Source organism: Mixophyes fleayi, chromosome 7 (genome assembly GCF_038048845.1).
Source record: "Mixophyes fleayi isolate aMixFle1 chromosome 7, aMixFle1.hap1, whole genome shotgun sequence".
Classification (NCBI taxonomy): domain Eukaryota; kingdom Metazoa; phylum Chordata; class Amphibia; order Anura; family Limnodynastidae; genus Mixophyes; species Mixophyes fleayi.
The window spans coordinates 43,592,173-43,618,292 of record NC_134408.1 but is presented as its reverse complement, the minus strand read 5'-3'; the positions used below and the strand labels follow the sequence as shown (position 1 = coordinate 43,618,292).

At 42.8% G+C, this 26,120-nt stretch overlaps 1 protein-coding gene across 1 annotated transcript in view; it reads left to right on the top strand.

Annotated features, from left to right (window-relative positions):
* Positions 1–26,120, top strand: part of LOC142097692 (BOS complex subunit NOMO3-like) — a 64,711-nt gene that overhangs the window by 22,077 nt on the left and 16,514 nt on the right. Inside the window, exons 10-24 of the mRNA XM_075179752.1 lie at positions 8,655–8,760; positions 9,347–9,497; positions 9,589–9,766; positions 12,573–12,714; positions 13,668–13,799; positions 14,694–14,830; positions 15,611–15,698; positions 15,828–15,891; positions 20,463–20,558; positions 21,423–21,632; positions 22,381–22,463; positions 22,866–23,025; positions 23,519–23,645; positions 23,854–23,967; positions 24,159–24,286. Of these exons, the coding sequence (XP_075035853.1) occupies positions 8,655–8,760; positions 9,347–9,497; positions 9,589–9,766; positions 12,573–12,714; positions 13,668–13,799; positions 14,694–14,830; positions 15,611–15,698; positions 15,828–15,891; positions 20,463–20,558; positions 21,423–21,632; positions 22,381–22,463; positions 22,866–23,025; positions 23,519–23,645; positions 23,854–23,967; positions 24,159–24,286 (1,916 nt within the window). The remainder of the gene's footprint in view (positions 1–8,654; positions 8,761–9,346; positions 9,498–9,588; positions 9,767–12,572; positions 12,715–13,667; positions 13,800–14,693; positions 14,831–15,610; positions 15,699–15,827; positions 15,892–20,462; positions 20,559–21,422; positions 21,633–22,380; positions 22,464–22,865; positions 23,026–23,518; positions 23,646–23,853; positions 23,968–24,158; positions 24,287–26,120) is intronic.

The following is a 26,120-nucleotide window of genomic DNA, read 5'->3' as shown; positions in this document are numbered from 1 at the left end:
AGGAGGGAGGAAAGAAGTCTCGAGATCCTGTCCCAGAAGGAGGAGATAACCGGGCATGACCACCAAATATGCACGAAGGTGCCTCGATGACCACAATTTCTCCAGCAATCGGGAGAGGCTGACTGGTACATCTTTGCGAGCATGTCAGGTGTGAAATACCACCTGTAGTAGACTTTGTATGCATTTTCCTTAATTAATGTGGAGATGGAACTAGAAGCCACATTCAGCCTGATGGTCTCCCAGCAGTCCTCCTCCGGGGGAGGGCCCAGGTCCCTCTCCCACTCCCTCTCATGTGCGTTCCCGGAGGGTATCAGTTTCCCTAGTAGAATACTATACAAGGACGAGATCATACCCCTTCGTAGAGGGGAAGAGAGGCAGAGAGATTCAAATTGGGAGGGGGAGTGAGGTGAATTGTCCGACAGGAGTGACAGGAGGAAGTGCCGAACCTGCAGGTATTGGTAAAACGACGGGTGGAAGTTAGGGACTCTGAAGCAGAGGGCGTCATAGGATATGGGCCTTCCTCGCTCAAGAAGGCTCCCCGCAAATCGGAATCCCGCCCTAGTCCATAGCCGAGAGAAAGATCGGGACATTCCCGGGGGGAAGGTGGGGTTATGCCACAGGGGTACAATGTGCAGAGGGTTAGGAAAGATAGAGAGATGGCCCTTGCAGGTCTCCCAGATCCGAGCCGCAAACTCCAGAGTTGGAAAACGTTTGGTTAGGGCCTTCCGAATATCAGAAGGGACTCCCCAGAGGCCTGACAGGCCGGGTATGGAGAGATAGGCAGCCTCCAAGTCTGCCCATGCATGAGATGCCGGAGGAGCAAATGAGGAAGCTATTGAGCTAAGCTGGGCTGCCCAGTAGTAGGCCTTGAGATTGGGGAAGCCCCTGCCTCCACAGCCCTTAGGTTTTTTGAGTAGTGCCAATCGAAGCCTGGGAGACCTGCCTCGCCAGACAAATTTGGAGAGGTGTTGCTGCATAGAGTAAATTTCAGTTAGGGGTGTTCTCACAGGTAGTGTCTGGAAAAGGTAGAGAAGTTGAGGGAGAACAGTCATTTTAACCGCAATGATCCTGCCCAGCCACGAAATGATTAGGGTTCGCCAGGAGAAGATGTCTGATTTGAGTTTGTGGAAGAGAGCTGGATAGTTCTCCTGATATAGGGTTTCATATGAGGTGGTTATATATACTCCCAGGTATTTTAATTTTTTCTTCTGCCACCTAAAGTGAAAATGGGAGGTGAGATCATAGCAGTCCCGTGAGGGTACATTAAGAAATAGGGCTTCGGATTTTGTTATATTGATTTTATACCCGGACAGGTCGCCATACCTCGAGAGGAGACAGAACAGGTTGGGCAAAGATATTCTTGGTTGCTGGAGCGTGAGGAGTATATCGTCAGCGAACAGCGAAAGCTTACTCTCCAGAGACCCTGTCTCCACTCCTCTGATATCTGGGGAGGCTCGGATAGTGGCTGCCAGAGGCTCAATGACCAGGGCGAAAATTAAGGGGGAGAGTGGGCATCCTTGGCGGGTTCCATTGCTTATTGGGACGGGATCAGAAGGAGAACCATTGACCATAACCTTAGCAGAGGGGTGAGAATACAAGGCCTGGACCCCCGACAAGAAATCCCCAAACAGACCGAAATGCTTGAGGGTATGAGTCATGAACTGCCAGGAGATCCTGTCGAAGGCCTTTTCGGCATCCAAGGATAAGATGATGGAGGGAGTTTTCCTAGTGTTAAGTATATGAATGAGGTCAATAGTTCTCCTTGTGTTATCCCTGGCCTGCCTACCAGGGACAAACCCCACCTGATCATAGTGAACTAGCCCGGGGAGTACAGTGTTTAGGCGATTGGCCAGAATCTTAGCGTATAGTTTCAAGTCGTTATTAAGGAGGGATATTGGGCGATAACTAGCACAATTGTGGACTTTTTTGCCCTCCTTGTGGATCAGGGTTATCCGAGCCTCCAGAGATTCTTTAGGCCAGGGTTTGCCCTTTAGAATAGAGTTAAAAAGAGTGGAGAGTTGAGGGGCCAGAAGAGCAGCAAATTTCTTATAGTAGGCTGCCGAAAACCCGTCAGGACCAGGTGCCTTTCCTGCTTTCTGAGCCTTAATAACCTGCACTACCTCCTCCAAGGAGATGGGTTCACTAAGACGATCTGCAGCCTGGGGAGTAAGCTTCGAAAGGCGAGCATCCTCCAGAAACTTATCTATACGCTCTGCCTGTTCCTGATGGGCCGAGGTGTTGGGGGGGTTGAGGGAGGTTGTACAATTTTAAATAGTAATTCTGGAATTCTGAGCAGATTAATTTTGGGTCATAAACCAGAGCTCCGGAGGGATCCCTAATAGCCATAAGAATACGGGCCGAGACTTTGGTCCGCAGCCGAGTGGCCAAGAGCTTGTCCGCCTTATCACCTTTTTCGTAAAAACGCTGATTCAGCCATTTCAGCTTGTTGGCCACTCTGTGGGAGAGAAGTAGGTTAAGTTCACCCCTTACAGAGGCCAATTGTTTGAATAAAGCAGGGTCAGGATTAGATTTATGTTGTTCCTCCAACTGGTGGAGGGCCGTGGAGAGACGCATGGTCTCGGCTGCCCTAGCCCTTTTGGCATTTGCTGCTGAAGCCATTAGATGTCCTCTAATGACCGCCTTATGAGCATTCCAGAGAGTAGAGGGTGAGATATCAGGAGATTCATTTGTTTCAAAGTATTCGGATATTAGGGATTTAATATGAGCTACTGTATTTTTGTCGTGGAGAAGGGACTCGTTGAGTCTCCAGGAGAAAGTGGAGGGACGGGAAACTAGGGAAGAGAGGTCCGCCGAAATTGGGGCATGGTCAGACCATGTAATTGAATGGATAATAGAATTAGTGAGTTTGAGGGTCAGGTCGTGGCTGAGCAGGATCATGTCGATTCGGGAATAGGTGTTATGGACTGAGGAGTAGAAAGAATAATCTCGGGCCAAGGGGTCAGAGATTCTCCAAGTATCGTACAGATTGTGCAGTTTCATGAAATCCTGCAAGGCCCTAGAGTTCCTCCTGTCCCTCCCGTCGGAAGGAGCAGTTGAGGGAGCAGATCTATCCAAATGGGGGGTAAGGACCGCATTAAAGTCTCCTCCTACTATCAATTCTCCCTTGCGAACCTGAGAGAGTGTAGCTCCCAGGCGTTTAAAGAATTTGTGCTGATCTAGGTTCGGGGCATAGATATTCACTAGCGTGCACGGGAGGTTGTTCAATTTACCGACTAGGATAAGGTATCTACCTTCTTTATCTCTGTGTGAGTCTGCGAGGTCAAAGACAAGATTACGTGAGAACAGGATTGCCACCCCGCATCTCTTCTTGGCAGAGTCACAAGCATGATAAGAGAGGGGGAATCTTTTGGATTTAAGTTCCGGGTGCAAGTGTTTGATAAAATGGGTCTCCTGTAGGAATACTAGGTCGCCCTTAAGGGCCTGTAAAGAAGCGTAGAGTTTGCCCCTTTTTTGGGGAGAATTAAGACCTTTAACATTGAAAGAAATCAGACGGAGTGTCATGAGAAAGTCAAAAGGGAAGAGTCAGGAGGTGAAAATATGTGTGGTGAGTTGTAATTTTGATTTGCTGAAGGGATAGATACCAAAGACGACCATGGTTGGGGGGGACATTGTAGGTGTGGTGGGAGGTTGGGGAAACATTGTAGGTGTGACGGGAAAGTGGGGGTTGGAGGACGGGCGTGGTGCAGGACGCCCGTCCAGGGTGCTAGTGGGACAGAAGGAGCGGTACCCGGGGACCAGCTGAGAGCAACCAAGCTCTATGGGGGAAGTGGCTAGGACTTACCAATCGAGAGGTCGAAAGGTGAATGGCTGACGGGGGGGGGGGGGGGGCGCGAGGTGGGCATCTGCTACCCAGTGGGTCCATGTGTGTGGGTGCGGGGAGGGGGAGGTGACAGACTAGAGTGAGTCAGTAAGATGGGGCCACATAATGCAGATACATTAACTATGTAACATTGTCAAACCAGAGGGTACAATGATAGCAGGCGGATGCTTACAAATGCCAATATGTACCAATGTGAACATGTAAAGAAATCCAACAGTTAAACGAAAAACAATTACATAGCAAGTCCAAATAGACCTTAAAATCAGACAAACAGGCCTGTCAGTGGTCATAGAGGAGGTACAGCCTTTCCTAGGGGGGTCCATAGCGGCTTTACGCTGTGGCTCCAAGACGGCCATGGGTATGGAGATCCACCTGTAAGCGGAGAGAGCAAAAACAAAGAAAAAAAAAAAAAGAGAAAAAAAAAAAAAAAGGGGGGGCCAAACAGAAACAGCAAACCTAGAGCATGTAAACGGTACAGTGAGAAACTAGGCAACATATGAACATTTCGGAGGGTTCGTCTCCGAGTAGGCATAGTTCCTCGGATAGTCTCCAGTAGGGGTGGCCACTATACGATCCGGAACGGTTCTCAATAACCTTGATCCAGATGGACCTTCCCTGGATGGGGAGTTTCTCATCCCTAAAAGACAGTCAGGGAGATATATTACGAGGTCTTGCGAGGAGTAGAAGATTTCTGTACTGTGGACCATTCGCCTCGCGGAACTCTTTGGGGCTGCGGATTTGTATCCTGGTTGCCCGAGGTAGATGTTTGAGAGGCACCCGGGGGGGGGGGGGCTCGGGAGCAAGGCCTATGCGTTGTAGAAGAGCCCGAGCCTCAGGGAGTGTGCGGGCGGAAATCTGTCGCTCCTGATGCCAAAGAAACAGGCGGAAGGGGAAGCCCCAGCGATAACGAACATTGTGGTCTCGTAGAACTTGCGTTACTGGAGCGAGCTCCCGACGTCTGGCCAGAGTGGTCGGAGACAAGTCCTGAAAGATCTGTATGTTGTGACCCTCGAATGTTAGGGTGTGCAATTTTCTGGCTCCGCGCAAGACCATCTCCTTGGTGGTAAAGAAGTGAAGCCGTAAAATGGCATCTCTAGGCTGGTTCTGGTCGGTCGATCTGGGCTTTAGGGCCCTATGGGCTCTGTCCAATAGTAAGTAGTCCTCCGGGACTTTAGGAGCCAATTGGGAGAAAAGCTTCTTCAGATACTGGTCCAGGTGGGCAGATTCGACCGTTTCCGGAATGCCCTTCAGGCGTAGATTATTCCGCCTAGCCCGATTATCCATATCTTCCTGATGTTCCTGGACAGATGTCAGGTCACTACGAAGGCGTACAATATCCTCCTCCATTCCTGTCTGGGAGGACACCACCGTTTCCAGTCTTTGTTCAACTTGGTCAGTGCGAGCACCAATTGAAGCCACCTCCGCACGTAGTGAGTGAAGAGCAGTTTGCACCTCTGAATGGACGGAAGACTTCAGCTCTTTCATTTCTTTGATTAGCGATAAAAAGTCCCGTCTGGTTATCGGGGATGTGTCATCTTCATCTGATTCAGATTCAGCAGAGGTGTGAGCGGATGAATAAAACTTTTGATACCATCTGACTTATTTGATCCTCTAGTTTTACTAGTAGGTTTACATTTTTCTCCAAGCTAAAAGGTTTGTAGTAAAGATAATATCCAGAAGCTGTTTGCAAACCACAACTAAATAACTGGCAATGTCTGATAATTGCATTATTACAGGTGAATTCAGTAAGGGATAATTCATTTTGATGGTAATGTTATATAGGGTCTAAGTAATTGTTTTTCTGCAACATGGGGGGACGGGGGTGGACAAGAAAGCTTATGTTACGGACCTCGCAAGTGGTAGTTTAACACCCTGGAGTGTGACAGGGTTCCAATTCATCTGTCCACCTGTTCATCAGGATCCATTAACACTGCCTCCAGCATGGTTTTTAACACATGATATATTGGCCGTTTTCCGCACTGATGATAACTGAATTCAGCTATGTGTCCTGCGGCACCCAGCCGGCTCTCAGGACTGTGAAATGCTTAGTAAATGCGTCATTCTATAAATTCTCTCTGCATCTTGGATAAAGGGACAAGAGGGTTGGCGTAACACTAAGCAAACCAGTTTCTTTAAGCAATAAAGAAGTGGAAGTTGCTCAATCAATTTATAGGCTCATAGCAGGTGCTTGAAAGGGTGGGGTTATCCTGAAAGGAACAAACGCAGAGAAAAATCCCGCAGCACACTGCTATGGCGAGCAAAGGAGCTGCCATTTCTACTTGTACATACAAATGCAAAAGTCTCCGTTGCACACATTTACAAATGTATGTGGAAGTGGAAGTTGCTCAATCAATTTATAGGCTCATAGCAGGTGCTTGAAAGGGTGGGGTTAAACAAACACAGAGAAAGCTGAGGGGGAGTGCTGACGCTGTATTGCCATTTGGAGGTTTCTGGAGTACCTCTTGGTAAGTTAGCTCTCAATTTAAAAACACATATGTATGGCCCAAATATATGGGAATCGCACTGTTTAGAGTTACGACCACCCTATTAGCAAAAGCGCCATGGAGTGGCGGGTGGCTTAAACATACATTTGTAAATGTGTGCAACTGAGACTTTTGCATTTTTATGTACAAGTAGAAATGGCAGCTCCTTTGCTGGCTATAGCAGTGTGCTGGGGGATTTGTCTCTCAGTTTCTTAAAGCAACATGATCTGGATGTTGTCAATCCGATGATCCCAGTAACCTGATGGATGTCTTCCTCATTTTTATTTCTTCTTGTGGTCAGCGTGCAACAGCAACATAATCTAGTCGTCTTCCTTCCTGTTGTACAGGGCTCTGGCCGTTCCTTGCTGGGATAGTTTGATTCTTTGGCTAATGGTGCCAAATCACGGCCACAAGACCTCTGTGTTCTTAGTGAAGCAAGCTGTTGATGGGCAATTTTGCACCTGTCTGTCAGGCCCATTCAGTCCCAGATGGTCAAGGGATATATATATATATCTATATCTGTCAAGTGTACCTCAGAAACCGTCCTGGGACAGATCATTAATATGAGGTCTGAAGAAGCTACAGGATATGAATCCTGCACAGATCATCTCATTTTTTTTATTTCTTTTTCCGCCTTCTTCCACACCTCCTTCTTAATAAGTTAATAATAATATGGAGCCCTGGACAAGCGGTTGCAACCTCCCACTTTATCCTTTTTAACACTTTTTTTTTTTCGACTAGGAGACAGAACTTTAGACATAGGCTCCAATGTTGGATACCTAATATCCTGCTTATTGAAAAAGACTGCCATCTCATTTCCAGATGAGGCATCTCCTGAAGGACCTCACAACACAAATGTCTAGAGGGTCTCTTGAAGCGTAACAGTAAAGTGAAGAGTAACAGTACAATTGGCTTTCACTTTCATATGGGTGGCTGATGGGTATTTTGCCTTCTCTGCTGTTGGAGAAACTCCAAAATGGTACTCCCAAGAAGGCTCTCATCCAGCTGACATACTTCTTATAGGAAGTGAAAATTCACCTGTGATTTGGCTTCTAAATGGTGGGAGCTTATGTTGAAGGCTTGTAATGTCCTTGAAAAGATACATCTCTTTGGGTAGCTCCCAGGGAAAGAATAACGACTACTGTTCAGGTAAGTGATCAAAGCTATGATAGCTGCAAGTCATCAAGACTTTCCCAGGTGTGTTCTCACTGGAGACCTGTTCTATGTACCCATAGCACATGGGAAGTCTTGGTTACAGATTTCTGGGTCATCAACTCCATAGAGAACATTGAATACCATTTGCTGCTCTCCGTCTTCACCATTTGTTCATGTTGACGGTCCCCAGGTATCCTGACAATCCAGACAATGCAGGCATAGCTGATCTACATGCAGGGCCGGATTAACCCTAGGGCTAACTGGGCTACAGCCCAGGGGCCTCGGGCATCCAGGGGGATGCTAAGCACTTTCACTGCGGTCCTTCCCCGGCGCGCTGTAGTCTACTTACTGAGGAGATCTTGCGAGTCTCACTCTCACGAGATCTCCTCAGTAAAGAGCGTAAAGTGCGCCGGGGAAGGACTGCAATGCCAGGAGAAGGAGGTAAGTGAATTGGGGGCGGCTCGGCTCACCGAAGGGGGGGGACCCTCACGGGGGAATGGAGGCCCCCTTAGCCCAGGGGCCTCCATTCCCTTAATCCGGACCTGTCTACATGATATCAGCAAACCAGAGGAGTTGGAATTTTTTTGTCCATCAAAGGATGGCCCTATTCATCAGTTCTTGACCTGTATACTCTCAATACCTTTCTACAAAAGGAATGATTTCAGGTGAAATGAATGAAGGCAGTAATTCAGTACTTGGGATTAGAGGAGTTTCTGGATATCCTTCGGTACGGTCTACCAGAAAGAGAATTTCTTACATAGCGTAAAGTTAACTCCCTATAGGTTGATGGGCTCTCCTTTTATTCAGTTCCCACGCCTGCATGATGGTGGGTTGGACTGTGTAGGGCAGGCTTGGCTAACCTGTGGCACTCCAGGTGTTGTGAAACTACAAGTCCCAGCATACCTTTCCAGCAATAAGCTGCTATATATTGGCAAAGCATGCTAGGGCTTGGTAGTTTCACAACATCTGGAGTGCCACAGGTTAGCCAAGCCTGGTGTAGGGTTTTGAGGGGAAACTGGACAAATTGGATGGGTTTGCAAAGCTGGTGCTTGGTCCTGCTTAATAAATTTTTTCCCTGTAGAATTTGGGTATGGAATGTATGGTCGTGTTGATTCTTAAATAACCCTTCTCTCCTTCCACAGTTCATTTATCAAAATATGTATTTTGTCTTCCAGCCTCTCTTTCATGTGATGGGTTTCTCTGTTACTGGACGGGTTTTGAATGGACCAGAAGGTGAAGGAGTTGCTGATGCTGTTGTCACACTCAACAACCAGATGAAAGGTAAGTAATGTTCAATGCACTGATTCAAAATAAAAAATCCAAAGCGCACTCTGTTCTACATTTACTTACAAATTTACTTTGGTGCCAGTTCACAAAAAAATCACTTCCATAGATTCAAATGCAGCAATCGCACAAAATGCCATCTTGTGGAAATACTTCATGCACTAAACAGTTTTGTTTCACAGCGTTCTTATGGGGACTCTTATCATAACTACTATTGTTACAAGTGCTTGGAGGTCATTTCTAAATACTAGTGTACAGGAAAACTGTGATGTTGCCCATATCAACCAATCAAATGTTTACTTTAAATTTTCTACAGTGCACGACAAAAAATGATAGTTAGAACCTGATTGGTTGCTGTGGGTAACACCAATGAATATAATTTTTTTTTATGTGTTTGATAGGTCAGCTCAACTTTTTTTTTTTTTTATAATCTGTCTTCATCTCCTGGCTGTCTGTAAGTTTTCCATCTTGAACTTGGTGGATATAGAGCAACTTGTAGATCATATGAATGAATATAGAATGAATAATCAAAGATATAAAATACTAAATGAAAGCTCTTTGTGATCCCCTTATCTGTATATAGTTACAACTAACATTGATGGATCCTTCCGTTTGGAAAACATGACAGCGGGTACATACAGCATTGATGCACAGAAGGACCATATATATTTTGATACACTCACCGTGAAGATCGCTCCAAACACTCCACAGCTAGCAGACATCATAGCAGCAAGGTGAGGTGACCTGGAAATTGCCGTTTTTTGTTCATATTTCCTATACAGTCCTAATTATTTGTGTGTGGCTAATAAAATATTGTCTTTGCAGATTTAGTGTATGTGGAGAAATTTCCATCACGCATTTTCCTGAAAGTATTAAAGCGATGAGTAAATATAAAGTTACTCTAACGCCACAAGATAAGGAAAAGGCGTCTATCCTCACAACAGAGTCGGATACTCAAGGAGTCTTCTGCTTCCAGGCTAGAAGAGGATCGTACAACATACAGGTGCTAAAACTATGCAGTTACCATGCTTATAAAGGGAACACACTCAATTGATGTACATTTAAGAGTGAGTAAAACATGCAAGTGAATTAGTATTCCCTTAACCGTTGTTAGTAGACCTTTCACTTCCACCAGAAACCACTAGTAAGTCATTATAACATTTAAAGTATCTGCCTCTGGCTGACCCTTTAGATTTTTGCATAAATAGCTTTACCAGTATTCTTTAACTTCGTCTAATGCAACAGTTAAAGGACGACTACATCACAAATTTTCATTTGTTTATCACCCTGACATTACACTGCAGCTGGTAAAGAGTAATACTTCCCCACTGCACTACAGATAGATGAAGCCTTTGTCCTAATGGGATCTGATACAGGTCAGAAAGCGGAGAATGCAATAATTTGAGCTACTTTGATATCACTTGCCCTGTCCCATGTCTGAATCCACAAATCACACAATGCATTTCTGCAAAGCAAGTCTTCCAAGCTGCCATTCACTCTGTGACTGCTGTGTTTGAGAACTATATCCCTCCTAACGTGGCAGCCTAGCCTAAAGTGCATGGTGTGTTTAGTTAAACATTCTTACATCTTATTCAGCTCGTTAATGTACATGAAATGCCACATGGCGGCTCTACATGGAGTTATGATGAATGCCTCATAGTTTTCTTACCATTCGTGTTTTCGAAAGTTATTTCTCTGACATTAGATGAATCACTGAACTTCTATTGTGTTTCACAATAGGTCCAGATAGGGCCTAACCCCCCCGCAACAACCTTGTTTTTACTATTGGCCATGCCAAAAATCCAACTAAAATGCCATTTAATATTTATTTTCAAACACAGCATGAAGTATACAGTATAAAGGTGCAATATTTATACACTACAGTCAGGGCCAAAGGTTTTCAGAATGACACAAGTATTGGGTTTCACAAAGTTTGTTGCTTCAGTGTTTTTAGACCTTTTTGTCAGATGTTGCTATGATATACTAAAGTAAAATCACAAGCATTTCATAAGTGTCAAAGGCTTTTATTGACAACTGCATTAAGTTAATGCAAAGAGTCTATATTTGCAGTGTTGACCCAGTTTGCCCTGGCATGCTGTCAATCAACTTCTGGGCCACATACTGACTGATGGCCGCCCATTCTTGCCTAATCAATGGTTGGAGTTTGTCAGAATTTGTGGATTTTTGTATGTCCACCCGCCTCTTGAGGATTGACCACAAGTTCTCAATGGGATTAAAGTCTGGAGGGTTTCCTGGCCATGGACCCAAAATGTCAATGTTTTTATCCCCAGGCCACTTAGTTATCACTTTTGCCATATGGCAAGGTGCTCCATCATGATGGAAAAGGCATTGTTCGTCAAAAAAATTGTTCTTGGATGGTTGGGAGAAGTTGCTCTTGGAGGATGTTTTGGTACCATTCTTTATTCATGGCTGTGTTCTTAGGTAAAATTGTGAGTGAATCCACTTCCTTGGCTGAGAAGCAACCCCACACATGAATGGTTTTAGGATGCTTTACTGTTGGCATGACACAGGACTGATGGTAACGCTCACCTTTCCTTCTCCGGACAAGCATTTTTCCAGTTGCCCCAAACAATCTGAAAGGGGATTCATCAGAGAAAATGACTGAAACCCAGTCCTCAGCAGTCCATTCCCTGTACCTTTTGGAGAATATCAGTTTGTCCCTGATGTTTTTCCTGGAGAGAAGTGGCTTCTTTGCTGGCCTTCTTGACACCAAGCCATCCTCCAGATGCACTCACACCTGCCTGCTGTCATTTCTGACCAAGCTCTGTACTGGTGGTGCCCTGATCCGCAGTTGAATCAACTTTAGGCGACGGTCCTGGCGCTTGCTGGACGTTCTTGGGCACCCTGAGGCCTTCTTTACAACTATTGAATCTCTCTCCTTGAACGTCTTGATGATGCAATCTTACTAGCAGCAATATCCTTGCCTGTGAAGCTTTTTTTGTGCAAAGCAATGATGACTGCACATGTTTACTTGCAGGTAACTATGGTTAACAGAGGATTGATTTCAAGCACCACCCTCCTTTTAAAGCTTCCAGTCTGTTATTCTAACTCAATCAGCAGGACAGAGTGATCTCCAGCCTTGTCTTCGTCAACACACTCACTTGTGTTAACGAGAGCGTCACTGACCTGATTTCAGCTGGTCCTTTTGTGGCAGGGCTGAAATGCAGTAAAAATGTTATGTAACCTATCTCCTAGGCACTTTAAAAAAACTGAGGTATCTACAGGAGAGGAGGGGTATAGTAGGGGAGGAGTGAGTGGATCAAACAAGTCTAAGGGCTAGATTTACTAAGCTGCGGGTTTGAAAAAGTGGGGATGTTGCCTATAGCAACCAATCAGATTCTAGCTTTCATTTATTTAGTACATTCTACAAAATTAAAGCTAGAATCTGATTGGTTGCTATAGGCAACATCCCCACTTTTTCAAACCCGCAGCTTAGTAAATCTAGCCCTAAGTGCCTAAACTTCTAGTCCCACCTACTATACCCCAATGTCTCGCAGTGTCCCCCAATGGAGTAAGAGAAATCGATTTTACAGTGAGTAAAAATCTTCTTTTTGGGCTAAAGTTCATTGTCATGGCAAAGAAGGACTTTGAAATTAATTGCAATTCATCTTATCACTCCATGACATTCTGGAGTATATGCAAATTGCCATCATTAAAACTGAGGCAGCAGACTGTGTCAAAACTTTTGGCCACTACTGTACATATTAAATATTTTCATGTGGTTCCACTAGTATCTCCTACATTGCTATAGAAGTGTATGCCTAACATCTCGTTATTCCTTTTTACAGGTTTCCATACCAGAAACTGAGGTGAAAGCTGGGCTTGCATTAAAACCAGCCGTGTACCCAGTGACTGTAACAGACTTACCCGTCATGGATATTTCCTTTTTACAGTTTACGGCATCTGTTTCTGGCAAAGTGTCGTGCCTTGGTATGTTTATTTTATGTGACAACAAGAAACTTTAACTGTTATTTCTATTGCTCTGTAATCAGTGGTACTCCTCTGTCTGAGAGAAGCTAACGCCAAGTGAGCATTCCAGCAGTTTAACGTAGTCTGTTGCAGATACATTTTCGGTTGCCGTATTTGGATCATCATCATCATCATCATCATCACCATTTATTTATATACCTTCACTGATTCCGCAGCGCTCTACTCATTCACTTCAGTCCCTGCCACATTGAAGTTTACAGTCTAAATTCCCTAACATATACACACACACACACAGACAGAGAGAGAGACTAGGGTCTGTTTTGATAACAGCCAATTAACCTACCAGTATGTTTTTGGAGTGTGGGAGGAAACCCGAGCACCCAGAGGAAACCCACGCTAACACGTGGAGAACATACAAACTCCACAAAGATAAGGCCATGGCCGGGAATAGAACTCATGACCCCAGCGCTGTGAGGCAGAAGTGCTAACCACTATGCTGTCCACATTTTCTTTTGACCACTGCAGAGCAATTAATTAATACAGCTCCCAATGATTTTAGTATTTACTCCAACTTACTGAGCAAAATTCCAAGCTACTCGTAGTCGATAAAACGCTGCCGAATAAATTGATGGGGATCTCTGGGGAGAGACCCCACTGAAGTCCTAGTATGGGTAATATCTTGATTTAAAAAAGAGGAGTTGCATACGCTCCTTTAGTTATCTATCATTATAGGCTGTGCCATCATTTAGTGTTGTGCCGTGCTCTCCAAAAAGAAATCATTCTGCTTCTAAGAATCTTTTAAAGCACAAAAGCAAAAAGTAGGTAGTATAAATCTGATGTGTAAAGTGGTAGCTGTATGCTGCTTTATCGGTAGTTATAATCATTAGATATATATTATTTTCAAAATGAAGTGTTCTGAGACTGTTGTACTATCCTTCTTTTTGGCGATTCAGATTTCTGTGGTGACCTGACTGTGACGTTACAGTCTATGAGCCGCCAGAGAGAGAAGCGCACTCTGCAGGTTTCTGGCAAGACAGAAGGTGTCACCTTCAACTATGAGGATATTTTACCTGGCAAATATAAAGGTAGGACACATTTCATGAACCCTAAAACACTTACTTAGAATAAACATGGTCTTATTGTAGATTCTACCAAGTAATTCATTAGTTATAGTCTGGAGTAGACCGTTTGTAGACTATTATTCTTTAGTTTACTTTTTTGTTTTATATCTGTTTTAGCCTGGGCTACGCAGTGTCAGACCCATTAGTTTCTCCTATATACAGTGTAAACGCTGCTGCATATGTTTCATCAGTCATTTAAACTATTTCTATTCCTGTTTTCCCTTGAGCTCTCCCATTACACACTCCTAGAAATCAGTCAAACAGTACGTGTAATGGAGAACTGTCAGTCACTTTAACCGTGTGTTTATGTGCTTGTGTGTGTTTTATATTTTGCCTTATCCGTTTATTTTGTTCGTATTGGTTTGCCTGTCCATCTAAGTGAAAGTGCCCAAACACTCTGACATCCAGTTAGCCAGCTTCGGAGCGAACGTGCCACAAATTGTGGCGTATGTACTCAAAGTGACCAGTGATTCAGATCATTACCTTGGGATCTATCAGATACTAAGTAGCAGAAAGTGTGCTTGGGCTGTGACTTTCACCTCACTGTGTGCAGTCATTGACCACACTAATTATGTCCCGCATGAATTGGCCATTTGACCCGGGAGCACATCGATCAGATCGAACACTGTTTGGGCATCTTTTGTTTTTGCATTGCTAGATAAAAGTTTTTTGAAGGAAACAATTGTGTCTATGTGATAACAGAAATGAAAGACTTTTTGCCGTATTATATATAATACAGTGTTGCATTGATTATTTGCCTGTACTGGTTGTAGCACAAAGGACAAACTATTTTCCATCTTTTTAGACCTTCTGCTGATGTACATTGTCTTACTTTGCGCTCTGTTCTTTATTCCCAAGCGAGCATCATTCAGGAAGACTGGTGCTGGAAAAATAAATCTCTGGAGTTTGAAGTGACGAATGAGGACATTGCTGGCATAGAGTTCAGACAGACCGGCTACATGTTGCGATGCTCTCTATCACATGGCATAACACTGGTGGGTGAGGACTCTAATGTGGACCAGTGGCGGATCTCGCCCCCCCCTAGCAGACACTTGCTGTCGACGGCTGCACAGTATGTGCAGGTCCGTCCAGCCGTGACAGGCAGGGACAGTCTGCTGCCCGGCTGCTCTGATTGTGTTAATCAGAGCAGCCGGACAGCACACTGTCCCTGCCTGTCACGGCTGGAAGGACCTGCACATACTGTGCAGCCGTCGGCAGCCTAAACTGTTAGAAAGGGGCAGGGCCTAAATCGCCCCCCCCCCTAAATCGCCCCGGGTACAGTAGTTTTCTAGATCCGCCCCTGATGTGGACACATAGTAGGGCATTCATAAACAGCATTTACAGTCCATTGTGTACCTTTTTTTTTTTTGTTTTTGTTTATTTTTTTTTTATAGATGTCCCACTCTCCTTGAATTGTTTATAACAAGTATGACCACCTTTTTATTACTCTTCATCTCATTTTCATCTATGTGTAGCCTGTTTTTTTTTATGGCCAGAGATCGAAAAACACTGACAAAGTATATGAGCTTTACACCACTATTGGGAAGGAATTGCAAAATGGGAACCCCCCCCTTCCCCTTTTAATTTTAGCTATGCCTGAAATAAATGATTACGGTCTCTGCTGAATAATATTATCTCCATTTATCAAGCATTTATTGAATAATTATATACTATACTAAATATCCATAAACTTTTTTTCTCTAAATTTATAAACCTCTCATTCTATGAAGTGTACATTTTTATGGCGTTTAATCCGCTTAATTTCTTTTACACAGGAGTTTTACCAGGATGGAAATGCTCCTGAACACGTCGGTGTGTATAACCTAACAAAGGGCATCAACAGGTTCTGCCTTTCAAAACCAGGTGATTTTATAATAGTATTTGTTTTAGCTGCTGTATTTGTGGCAGATGTATTTATTACATAGTACAGACTTTTAACTTTGATCCCTTTTTATTACTGTTGCTTATTTTTTGAACCGATTGTTTTTCCAGGTGTATATAAAGTCACCCCGCGATCTTGCCATCGGTTTGAACATGCTCATTACACTTATGATACGTAAGTAATTATTATTTCTGTATGTTTAATTGTCTCTTGTCACTTCTTTTTCCAATATCGTCCATTAATTACAACTTCTGTTCAATGTGTTTTTGGCTATTGCTGTAATGTACTGAGCGTTAGCATGTCATGTCCCGATTTTATTGCATCGTGCTGTTCATGTGTTACTTTATGGTAATGTGAGGCAAAATGGTTACTCCCCAAATGAATTAATACTTCTTAGACTGAGCCAGTCATGGTGTGAATTTTATGCATCTGTCGGCACGGGTCTGGAGCCTTTATTGGTGGAGATGGGGGATTGAGGGCAAAAAAGAGCTTCTGCCAAAGACTCCCGGTGCTCTTTAGCATTGCTGGAGCTCTTCCTGTCACCCCAGGCTGTGGGTGCAGGGGTAATATATAAGGCTTGCTCAAGGTAGATGAGAAGTGCTACCTACTTTGCAGCGATTAAGAACGTAGCTCGAATATAGATGCTGGAAAAGCTTCAGATGTATTGATATTGGTGTGTGAAATCTGCTGATTCTCCTATCTGGGATCACCAGGGCCCAGCATTCGCTGTCTGGAGTTTTGAGTAGTATGAAGAATGCTGGAAAGTGCAAAACCTCCAATAGATCAAGTGCAGAATTAAACAATAGGATAAATTAAAGTATAAATTGCACTGCAATTTGTGAAGTGATTAAGGCATGGTGTAACCACAATTGTCCATATGGGTAATAGTTGAAAAAGAATAAAATTGTACCAGTAATAATGTATCGGGGTTACTTAAACCCCTTCTCCATTATATTAACATATAGTAGGCAAATAGCATAAAGAGGTCTTCTTTCACAATGTAGTCTAATGGGAATCTTCCATAAGATAGTCCAGCGACAATAAAATAAATAAATGAATAAATAAAAAACCTAATATGTGACAATAACTGCTTGCTCAGAGCATCTGACTATGAATACCACCTCTGGGTCTCTCTCCCCCCCCCCCCCCCCCCCCTGTCCACCCGTCCACCCATTTCAGTCAGGGTCCCTCAGGGCTCTGTTTTGGGACCCTTACTCTTCTCTCTATACACCTCTTCACTGGGTGAACTCATCGGCTCCTACGGCCTCAACTATCATCTCTACGCTGGCGACACTCAACTTTACCTCTCCTCTCCCGACCTCTCTCCTTCCCTCCTCTCTAGGGTGTCCGCCTGCCTCTCTGCCATCTCCTCCTGGATGCCCTCTCGTTTCCTCAAACTTAACCTCGCTAAAACTGAACTTATAGTCTTTCCTCCCCCTCGCACCTCGCCCGTCTCTGACCTTTCTATCACCGTCGACAACACCTCTATCTCCCCTGTCCCCCAACTTCGCTGTCTCGGGGTCATCCTCGACTCCTCTCTCTCCTTTGGCCCCCACATTCTCTCTCTTTCTAAATCCTGCCGATTCCAGCTGCGTAACATCGCTCGCATCCGGCCCTTTCTTTCCCAAGATGCCACTAAATGTCTTATTCACTCCCTGATCATCTCCCGCTTGGACTACTGCAACCTCCTCCTTACTGGCCTCCCCCACTCTCACCTCGCTCCCCTTCCATCTGTACTTAACGCAGCCGCTAGGCTCATCTTCCTTTCTCGCTGCTCCTCTTCTGTCTCCCCCCTCCACCAATCCCTTCACTGGCTCCCCTTTCCCTTCAGAATCCTGTTCAAGCCCCTCACTCTTACATACAAGGCCCTCGCCAACTCCACAGCACACTACATCTCCTCCCTCCTCTCTACTCATGCTCCATCCCGCCCTCTCTGATCGGCCAATGACCGTCGCCTCTCTTTCCCCCTGATCACCTCCTCCCACGCGCGTATCCAAGACTTCGCCCACGCTGCCCCCCTCCACTGGAACAAGCTCCCTCCCTCCATCAGAACTTCCCCTAATCTGTCCAGTTTCAAACGGGCTTTAAAAACCCACCTTTTTCTTAAAGCTTTCCAGTCTCCCACTTAACTCCCTACCTTTTCTTCTGACTCTCCACCTTCATTCCCCTTCCCTTATCCTTATCCTCCGTTCCTCCTTCTCTCCCCCGTGTCTCTCTGTCAGTCTACCCCACCCCTTAGATTGTATGCTCCTTTGAGCAGGGTCTTCTCTCCTCCTGTCTTCACCACTTTTAACTCTGCTCGCCAGCTACCTAGCCTTCCTCCTCGAGGACCACCTTCCCCTCTCGCTCCCTCCTCTTTCCCCTGGGGGTCTCCCTCTCTTCCGTGCCCTCCTTCCTAGGTGCCGCTGTTGGAGGATCTACCCCTCTCCCCTCCACCACCTCTCTAGCTGTGCCCTGAGCTCACTGAGTTACTGTGATTATTGTTTACTGTTCTGTGCTGTCTCACCTTGTATTGTAATTTTGTTTGTCCCTGTAAGGCGCTGCGGACACCTAGTGGCGCCCTATAAATAAAAATTAATAATAATAATAATGAATAACATTGTCCTCAATTGACTGAGAGGTTCTACTGCTCTAGCTGCTTGTAATTGGCTGAGTGGTCGAAGGCTTGTTAAGTTTGCTGTCATTAGGTGACCGGTGCTCCTAGTGAGCAGTTTTTTGTGTTTTGTTTTTTATTTGGTTTTGTATTTTTTATTACTTCTGGATTCCCAAACAAGATTCCAATTATACAATGTTGTGGAAGGTTTAAATTTTAATAATGTCGTAAAGAATGGGTTTCAGAGAGTTTTTAAATAACAAAATAATTTACCACTAGTGTTTTATTTCCTAATGTAGTGTGTTAGTATGATCAGGAAGGGGTCTTGGTGAACTCCATCCCACTACACTGGGACCACAGCGTAAGTAAGGTTGTTGATACTACAGAGTCATGTTGGGTTTTTTGTTTGTTATCTTGTGGTTTTGTTTTTTTGTGTAAGCCCCACTCCAACTAGGCTGGGTCTGGTTCACATTACGACAGTGGACCCACACTACAGGTGTTCCCTGTGTCACAAGTTCAGCATGTGACTAGTTTCCACTTTAGTAAGAAGACCACACTTTCATTGTCCCCCTGTTTTAATGGACACTGTTTCAGACTGTCTAGTGCTGGGACTGGTTGTGGATTTTAAAAGGGGAGCGGCCCATTTATTTGTTTATTAATTAATAATGGCATTTTCCCATTCAATTAAATAGTTTTTAAGTGCAGTATGACATCTGGTGGTAGAAAAAGGGTACTGCATGTTAAACTTAAAATAATTTGAAAATAAACTTTGGACAATGCTATGTGTGTGTGTGTGTGTGATTGACAACAGTACACTCTACATGTCAATTAAGTGCTTGCTGCATCTGAAAAGTAATACTGATACTTATGTTAACTACTCGCTGATTATAAGCTTTGATTATTTATGAGACAACACATCCCCTGCTGTGAAATATCACAGAGAAGGGAAAAGAAAAGCTGTCAACTGTGTCATGTGATACGTTTTTTTTGTGATGGAATGATGTATGGAACAGATTCTGGTGCAGAACCAGCTGTTTTTCTTGGAATTTTATGCATAATGCAGTGTTTTGGTAGCATAAAGCTGTGTTAAATCTGAAGGTGAATAACGAGAATGAAGGAGAGAAGCTGTTACTTTTGTTCACAAAAGTGTATGTATCAATGTAAATTGTATATATTTTTTACTCTGACATGGATGAGGAATGAACGAGGGCCACAATAATTAAAATATGATAATATGTTTTGATCACTATTGATCTCAGAAATCCCTCACAGCAGGAGAAGGGTGGTCCTGATCTCCTCTCCTTGCACCCTCGCTGCTATATCCAACATGGATCCTAATGATGGGACTTTGTGTCGGCTGTGCACCACTCGCAGGGTTCGCCCCATGCTCAGTTTTTCTCAGTCATGTGAAAATCTTGACATCGGACCATATAGTCTACAGTGTGAAGTATTTTGTCCTGGAGTTCCTTTGCCTGTGGCAACTGAACTCTTATTTGCATTTTGAGAGACATAGACTCAGCACTTAGGAGTTGAGATCCACTAGTAAAGTAATTCTACCCACCCATGATTTGAGGTTAAAATGTTCTTGATTTGATATTCTGAGTATTTGATAAAATGCAAAACTGCCCCTTTTAGGTGGATCTATTCCTACCTCTAAATGAGACCCTCGGTGTAAAAAAAGTAATTGTCAGGGATTTTAAAAAAACTTTTGGATAAGAAATTTTTTGAAGCAAGATTGTTTCAATCTAAAAACGGGTTGCAGGTTCAAAACAAGTCAATTATAATAGTTATAATAATAGTTAGTTTGTTAATGACTTTCTATTTCTGCATCATTCACAATGTCACTCTCCTACAGTACAATGTCATTAACAATTCACGGCACTTATAAATAAGCAGAGATGTACAGTACACTGGCAGAGGTAGTTTGAAATTGAAAATGGACCATTTCTGAGGGACTGCCTGGGATACGAATGTGGGAGAGCGAGACAAACAGATGTAGAAATGTTAACACCTTACTTTGCCCTACTTTAAAGTATGGTGCAAACCAATGGAGGACAGTATCAACAGGTTCAAATAAGGTTTTGTTTTGTGTACATTCAAATCATTTGTTTCTAAAATAGATTGTAATTTGTGTGTGATCTCTAATTAACAGATCTTCACCCAGTATCCTTACTCTGACTGCAGTGCGGCATCATGTCCTTGGGGCTATAACAGCTGATAAACTAATGGATGTGACCGTTACTATTAAGTAAGTACAACAGCCAGTACATCATGCTTCTATATCGCCCTCTGATTATTTTAAAATTTCATTAAAGTACTCCTCCTTTCCTGGTTGAAATATTACTTTGAAGAATAACACAATCAACTAGGTTACTTCATGAAAGAATGAGTAAGTGATGTTCTTTCATGACAAGTAAAAGTTTACTTATAACCCTGTTGATGCTGATATATGAGGTTTGGCTTCTGAAGTGCATACAATCCAGTCAACAAAATACATGTTTGTAGATGTTACTTAATTGGCTGTCTGGTCTCCCAATGGCTCACTGAAAAGATATGTGATAAACCTCTGCAAATAATACATTTTCTATCAAAATTTAGACCAATTACATGTCTTAATACACTGCCATATTATTAATTGATTGTTACCTTTCAGTCTCCATACCTGGGTTACTGGTCCGTAGTGTGGTCCCCTCGTCCCAACCTATGGTTGTCTCTTGTTTTCTCCCCTTTGTTAGGAAGGTTTTCCGGGTGGCTCTGTGTTACTCCCTTTCCCGCTGAGGGTGGCTTTTGAACATGTCACCATCTGTGTCACCTTATTTCTGAAAGAGAAGGAGATTTTTGTACCTGATGTAATCCTTTCTTTGAGTGTTTAGGGGAGCACAGATCATCCCACTCAGAATTCTGTGTCTGTTTAATTATTCTCCCTTTCTCATTTCTTGCTAGGCTAACTAAACCGAGAAGGAGAACTAATTTGTGTCCCTCTACAACCTCTGGAAAAGTGATTTAATGTTAAAATTAAGAATCCCTTTTTCTATTCAAAATGTGTTTTTTGTGGGGGGTGGGTCCCCTTCATGTAATTGATTATTTTTGTTTGTTTCTTCCTTCCACCCAGATCTTCCATAGATAGTGAGCCAGCACTTGTGTTAGGGCCGTTAAAGTCTATTGAAGAGACACGCAGAGAACAACAGCTGGCAGAGATTGAGGTTCGCAGACTGGAGAGAGAGAAAGCAGGCACACAAGAGGCTGAGATACAGCCACCTACTCAGGAAGTTGTAGATGAGCTTCAGGGACCGTTTTCGTATGAATTTTCCTACTGGGCAAGGTGAGGTCTAGAACATTATTTGTTTTTATAATGTATATATTTTGACATGTAACGTAAAATGTGTTCCTCTATTTAATCTGACTGCGCACGCTGCAATATTAGGCAATTGCCTCAATTTTTCTGCATGTGGCCTCTAAATGAGGCTGATGATCAGTAATGGTTTGAGTCCGTAGATGACAACTGTTGGGATAGTGTGTGGTCAACTTCAGTGGGGCTGGAAGATACTTGGCTGCTCGACTCATGTGCATATGGCCAACTTTGACGCTCTAGACTTGGATCAACCTATTCATCCGCTTGCCAACGGCTGTTTGCTCTGTACATATTTAGTTTTAATTAAGTATCCTTTACATATGTACACAAATGATGTAAATTAATAGCTTTCTCCATCTATTATATATTTTCAGTACAGTATGCAAACAAAGTCTTTTGACCAACAAGTATTCGTTTTCACCAGATCAATGCTTTGATCTGTTTCATTTCAGCTATTGTGAAGCATGTGTCTGGTTGGCAAGTCATGCAATACTTGTAGTGTAGTTTAAACTGCTAGTCATCTTATTGCCACTAGTGGTGTTCAACAAGATTGTAGATATTCTGAAGCTCATTAGAGAGTTATCAGGGTTTCATTTACAATTCTTGAATGAATGCAGCATAATGGGCCAGAAACATTTTAGTAGTGATGTTGTTGTCGGCCAGAGATCTTCTATTATTATGACACATGCAGAGCTTCTTATTGTCGTTTCTTTTATAGATCTGGTGAGAAGCTCACAGTAACGCCTTCATCTAAAGAACTTCTCTTCTACCCACCCTCTGTGGAGGCAGTTGTCAGTGGAGGTAAAGTGTAGCCATCATTTCTTATGATTTATGGGAATTTGGTAAGTTATTTGCAGTCTTTGACACCAGTGTCAAGTTATTTGTTTGGTGCCAGAATATATATCTAATTTGTCAACAAAACATATTGAGGGTCTCTGGGCAGAGTTTATATGAGACCTAGGGGTATATTTACTAAACTGCGAGTTTGAAAAAGTGAAAATGTTGCCTATAGCAACCAATCAGATTCTAGCTGTCATTTTGTAGAATGTACTAAATAAATGATAACTAGAATCTGATTGGTTGCTATAGGCAACATCTCCACTTTTTAGTAAATATACCCTCTAGTCTCATAAAAGGTTGTTGTTTTTTTTTTTCCCAGTGATGACTTTTTTGTTGTTAACTTCATTAATCTTTTCATTGCAGAAAGCTGCCCTGGAAAGTTAATAGAAATCCATGGGAAAGCTGGCTTGTTTCTTGAAGGACAGATCCAGCCAGAATTAGAAGGTGTTGAAATCATTATCAGTGAGAAAGGAGCAGCTTCACCTCTCATTACAGTTTTTACTGATGATAAAGGGTCATACAGGTTTGTAGAATGTTGTGTTTATGTAGAATATATTGTATATCTAGTGTTTCCATTGCAAATACTGCATCTTGAAGGGCCACGAAGTAAATTGCATTAAGTATTTGTTCATGTTACAAATCAGTTCATGTAAATAAGTTTCAAGATTTTGTAAAACTGAAAATATATTTGAAATACGAATACAAGTGTTAGAGAAGAATCGTTTGCTAAACACTCTGGACTTGCTGTCCAAATCCTTTCAAAGACGCAAACGTTTGGAAGGGACATTTAAATGTCTAAAATGGATAGCCATGAACAATAGCTTGCAATGAGCTCATACGTTGAATTCTTTATCGGTAAAAAAAACTTTTTTACGTGTTTATTTGTTAATGTTGCAAGATGTCATTTTGAATTAACTTGGTTTTGGGTTCAGTTGCTCTTTGGCAATGAATATTTAATTAATTGGGATTGTAAATGTCAGTTCATGTAACTATCGACTGGCCTATTTTCTGCACAGTGTGGGACCTTTACACAGCGACCTGGAATACACCATTTTTGCTCAGAAAGAAGGCTTTGTTTTGACTGCTATCGATGGTACAATAGGAGACTTCAATGCTTTTGCTCTTGCAGGAGTTACATTTGAGGTATATCACTAGAGATTACAAATTGTCCAACAGTATGTTAATTAATAATTTGTAATAAAGTACAAATCAGTTGATTCTATAATCTGTTTTTTTTGTTTTGTTCCATAACATCAGAGAAACATAACGTAGGGTTTTCAGGAGCGTCATACTTGATGTAGCCATGTTCTGTTGATAGGAAAAGACTAATGTGTGTGTTGTTTCTGCACAGATCCGATCAGAAGATGACCAGCCTCTGGCTGGAGTTCTCCTGTCTCTCAGTGGTGGAATGTTTCGTTCAAACCTTCTTACCCAGGACAACGGGATGTTAACTTTCTCAAACCTGGTAATGCGAGCATTCTGTTTACACCGCTGCAATTGTAAAACAATTATCATATGTATTATCTTTATAAAACAAATATGTTTTTACAGAAAGGGAACTATATTGATCTGCCAACACTTGCTTTGTTAGTGCTAAAACAAAATTGAAATTGGAGTATGCCTGGATAAACTAGCTGAAATAATGTCATGTTTCAGAGTCCTGGACAGTATTATTTTAAGCCCATGATGAAGGAATTTCGTTTTGAGCCTTCCTCCCAGATGATAGAGGCACAAGAGGGACAGAATTTGAAGATTAAAATCACTGGCCACAGGACGGCTTACAGGTTAGTTTTGCGTTTAGACTTTAAACTTCAAATTTTGACAAACTACACCTTAGAGACCACATTTCATTATTTAATAAATAAAAACAATTATTTTTTTCTTGCACATATGCTTTGGTATAATTTATGCTGAAAAGCTGAATGAATCCAGCTGTTGTGTGTATGTGTGTGCATATATATGTGTATGTGTGTATGTGTGTGTATATGTGTGTGTGTGTATGTGTATATATATATATATATATATATATATATATATATATATATGTATGTATAGAGATGGAGAGGTAGATATAATATACTATAATACATGTCTTCTGATTTGCTATAAAGAATTACTCCACCCACAAGACACATTAGGATGGTAATTTAGATCATACCTGTCTACCTTTAGCTAATTTTGATTCTCCCTTGCACTGTTTAAAATATTCACCGTGCCCCACTGTGTAACGGCTCTGCGTGTCCCTATCTACAACCCACTCACCCAATTCAGATAGGGTGAGTAGGTTGTGGATAAGGATACGCAACTGCATAACTTTCCTCAAGTGTATGGCATCACTAATGAAATGCTGCTTCATGCACTTTTCCGATTCCTTTCTTGCCTGCCTGAAAACATCACTGTGTGAGTGTGATCATTATCCTTCCAGAGCAGCTGGTTATGTTTGGTATTATAGTCTTCAAACCAAGTGTTGCAAACAGGTTGCAATGCAAAATAAGAGCAAAAATAAGATACTTCAGTTAAATCAAAATAATGAACACTTTACGTTTGGGAATCTGTTATTATGTTTACTTTGACTGGCCTTTTTTAAACATCCTGTTAGCCCAAAAACCTCTTCTTCCAGCATGTGAAAATCAACATAGAGGCTGACAGATGATCAGCTCTTAAACCCCCCTGAACAGGCAGGCAGAATGACTGGGCTTTTCACCTACCCGGTTCACACTGGGGTGGGAGCCCGTCTTTTTTTTTTTGTTCTAGGACGAATGGAAAACCTCCTTCTCGGACCAGTGGGTCACCGGTACCCTAGAGAGCGTTTACATCTTGGATCTTCAGGGGTATCTACCAAATAGTTTTTTTTTTTTTTTTTTCCACCGGCCTTCCAAAGGACAAAGTAAAGCAGTAGGCTTTCAGGACGGCTATCGCCTCTCTTCTTTCTTCCAGATGTAGTCACTCAGATCAGTTATGCAAGGCATGGACGTCAACAAATTCCTGGCGTCCATATTCCAATCTGGGAAGGACACCCCTCTACTCAGATTCGAGTTACAGGACTCTCATTTTCAATTCAGAGCCCCTCCATTCAAACATACAACATGGTTTCATAAAGGTCTTGGCAGCCCTGTTGAAATCTCAGGGCATTACCATTGTGCCTTACCTGGATGTTCTTCTCATCAAGGCAGAGTCAGCCTACTTGTTGATGATTCACCTCTAGAGGACGACTCGGGTTTTGGAATTACATGGGTGGAACTTGAATTTAAATAATTTCAGTCTGGTTCCGAGACAGTATTTCTGGACCCGATCTTGAACACAAGGAGCAGAGGGTTTTGCTTAAAGAGAACAGGCATAAGTGAGGCGAGAGCTGACCCTCACTTGTCCATCAGTTCAGCTGTGCATAAAGTTGATGTGGAAAATGGTTTCCACCTTTGTGGCGGTACAGTACGTCAGGTTCCACTCTAACCATTTCCTCAAGACATACAGCTGAAAAATCAAAGTCATGGGCAGAAAAGTACCCATGTTCTGCGCCATAACCAGAGACCCATTGGCATCTCTAGTGAACGCCATGACTGTCCCTTGGAACTTCAGGTTGATTTATCTCTTCCCTCCAATTCCGATGCTCCCTCTCTT